Here is a 2,531-nt window from a genome sequence, read left to right on the forward strand (position 1 = left end):
AAGGTCCCTGTTCTTCTGAGTAAGTGCTGCATGTGACAGGGTTGCTCACAGCTCCAGGTCATTTCCATGAAGACTTTCCTTGAGCACGTTCATGGCCGGGGTTTCCGGCTTGGCTCTGTGCTTGCCTGAATCTCTGCTGCCCCTTTTCTGTGGCTCCGCTTGGTGGCAATGGAAACTCAGCTGTGTAGGTCAGAGCAGGGGCTGAGATGCTGAAGCGCTGGCAGGGAAGAGCCCTGGGGCCAGAGAAAGAGCTGCTGGCAGGGACAGCTGCAGGCGTCGAGCGTGGTTGTCCTGCACTGCTCTGGTCTGGGAGGTGCTGTGCAGGGCTTGAGAAGGGAAAGGCATTCCAGTGTGCCCATCTGTCTCTCTCCCGGCTTTGCTCAGATGATTTTGGGATAACTGACAGGCTCTGTTGGAATGGGAGTTTCAGCTTCAGGCTCAGGCACAGACCCTGTGAGTCCTCCTGTGCCGATGAGCACAGCAAGGAGGTGTCCCAGGTTTCCTCTAATCTGTGAAGCTGTGGGCAGTGCAGTCTGTGAGGCTGGGGATGGAGCTGACTCTCCTTCAAGAAGTTCACATGGTCGGAACCCTTAAACATCCCTCTGGGGTGTCCACCCAACCTCTATGCTGCTTCCAGGGTATAAGGTAAATCCTGGATGTCCCTGCCTAGAAGTGGGGTGCTGAGCCTTTGGGAACGTATGAGCCATTGTCTTGTCTGCACTGGACTGGCCCCTGCCCCCAGGGTTCCCATGAAGCCCCTGCTGCAGAGCAGGGCTCACTGCTGGGCAGCCAGCGGGCACAGCCCCTGCTCCTCACAGCACACTCGGCCAGCACTCAGCACAGCTCCAGCCACGGCTCTGCAGGGAACGGCAGAGGGGGGGACATGGGGTACCAGGGGCACAACTAGGAGAAAGGGTTTTCACTTGGCTCACAGAAGTCTTTCCTGACTTGTCACTATGTTTGCTTCATGAAGAGGACCCTATGGTTGGAGGCAGCAGATGTCCAACAGCAGCTCCATCACCCAGTTCCTCCTCCTGGCATTGGCAGACACGCGGGAGCTGCAGCTCTTGCACTTCTGGCTCTCCCTGGGCATCTACCTGGCTGCCCTCATGGCCAACGGCCTCATCATCACCACCGTAGTGTGCAACCACCACCGGCACACCCCCATGTACGTCTTCCTCCTCAACCTCTCCCTCCTCGACCTGGGCTCCATCTCAACCACTGTCCCCAAAGCAATGGCCAACTCCCTCTGGGACACCAGGGACATCTCCTACGCAGGATGTGCAGCACAGCTCTTCCTGATTCTCTTTTTCCTTTCAGCAGAGTGTTCTCTCCTCACCGTCATGGCCTATGACCGCTCCGTGGCCATCTGCCAGCCCCTGCACTACGGGACCCTGCTGGGCAGCAGAGCTTGTGTCCACATGGCAGCAGCTGCCTGGGCCAGTGGGTTTCTCCATGCTGCGCTGCACACGGCCAATACACTGTCACTGCCGCTCTGCCACGGCAATGCCCTGGGACAGGTCTTCTGTGAAATCCCACAGATCCTCAAGCTCTCCTGCTCACACACCTACCTCAGGGAAGTGGGGCTTATTTGGGCTAGTGCCTTTTTGTACTTTGGGTGTTTTGTTTTCATCGTGCTGTCCTACGTGCAGATCTTCAGGGCTGTGCTGAGGATCCCCTCTGAGCAGGGACGGCACAAAGCCTTTTCCACGTGCCTCCCTCACCTGGCCGTGGTCTCCCTCTTTCTCAGCACTGCCACATTTGCCTACCTGAAGCCCCCCTCTATCTCCTCCCCATCCCTGGACCTGGTGGTGGCAGTTCTGTACTCGGTGCTGCCTCCAGCACTGAACCCCCTCATCTACAGCATGAGGAACCAGGAGCTGAAGGACGCACTGAAGAAGCTGATGCAGTCAGGTGTATCTCAGAAGCAATGAATTATCCATGTCCCTTCACGAGGCATTTCCAATTAATTTCTGGAAACTCCAGTGCGTTTAGTCTTCTATTTGTGACAATCCTGTTTGTCTAGTAATGTCTGAATCCGTTGCACGTGGGAACCCAGCCTGTCTGACCCGGTGTCCTTGTACATGTGCGTGGGTGGACAATTAACTTTGAATCCTGTCTCACATCTCTATAATAAAAGGGGGATTTCTCAGTTCCGATGTTTGGACTTCTGGCACTAATTCCAAAGCCAAGCTCAGGAACAAGCTGCAGGAATTGTTCCCTGGTGCCGAATGAGGAGACGGGACGCAGCTTGATGCAAGCAAATGTCGGTCTATTGTACAGGAGCACAACTTTATATACACTTTCAAAGGCTGCGCGTCTTAAACCAATTGGTTCCTGAGGCTAAGCCTTGCATACTAGGCAATCCCTGATTGGCGGCTAATTAACAGCAAGATGTTGCCTTTCCTTGGCGCCAACTTTGGCGCCAACTTTGGCGCCATCCGTTTCCCGCTCCCCTGTGCTCTGCAAACAGGCCTCATCATGTTAATTGCTGTCTAGACAAGCTCATCATGTTGATTGTTGTCTAGACA

The 2,531-nt window shown here is 55.1% G+C and overlaps 1 protein-coding gene across 1 annotated transcript; it reads left to right on the plus strand.

The window, feature by feature from the left end:
• The first annotated feature begins 998 nt into the window (after nucleotides 1–998).
• LOC129783554 (olfactory receptor 14C36-like) lies at nucleotides 999–1,934 on the plus strand. The gene has a single exon (XM_055793510.1). The coding sequence runs from the start codon at nucleotides 999–1,001 to the stop codon at nucleotides 1,932–1,934; it is 936 nt and encodes a 311-aa protein (XP_055649485.1).
• Nucleotides 1,935–2,531: the final 597 nt, after the last annotated feature.

The sequence above is a fragment of the Falco peregrinus genome, unplaced genomic scaffold, assembly GCF_023634155.1.
Source record: "Falco peregrinus isolate bFalPer1 unplaced genomic scaffold, bFalPer1.pri scaffold_51, whole genome shotgun sequence".
Lineage (NCBI taxonomy): Eukaryota > Metazoa > Chordata > Aves > Falconiformes > Falconidae > Falco > Falco peregrinus.

Coding starts and splice junctions, on each gene's coding strand:
- LOC129783554 (XM_055793510.1), top strand. CDS start 999: ATGTCCAACAGCAGCTCCATCACCCAGTTCCTCCTCCTGGCATTGGCA.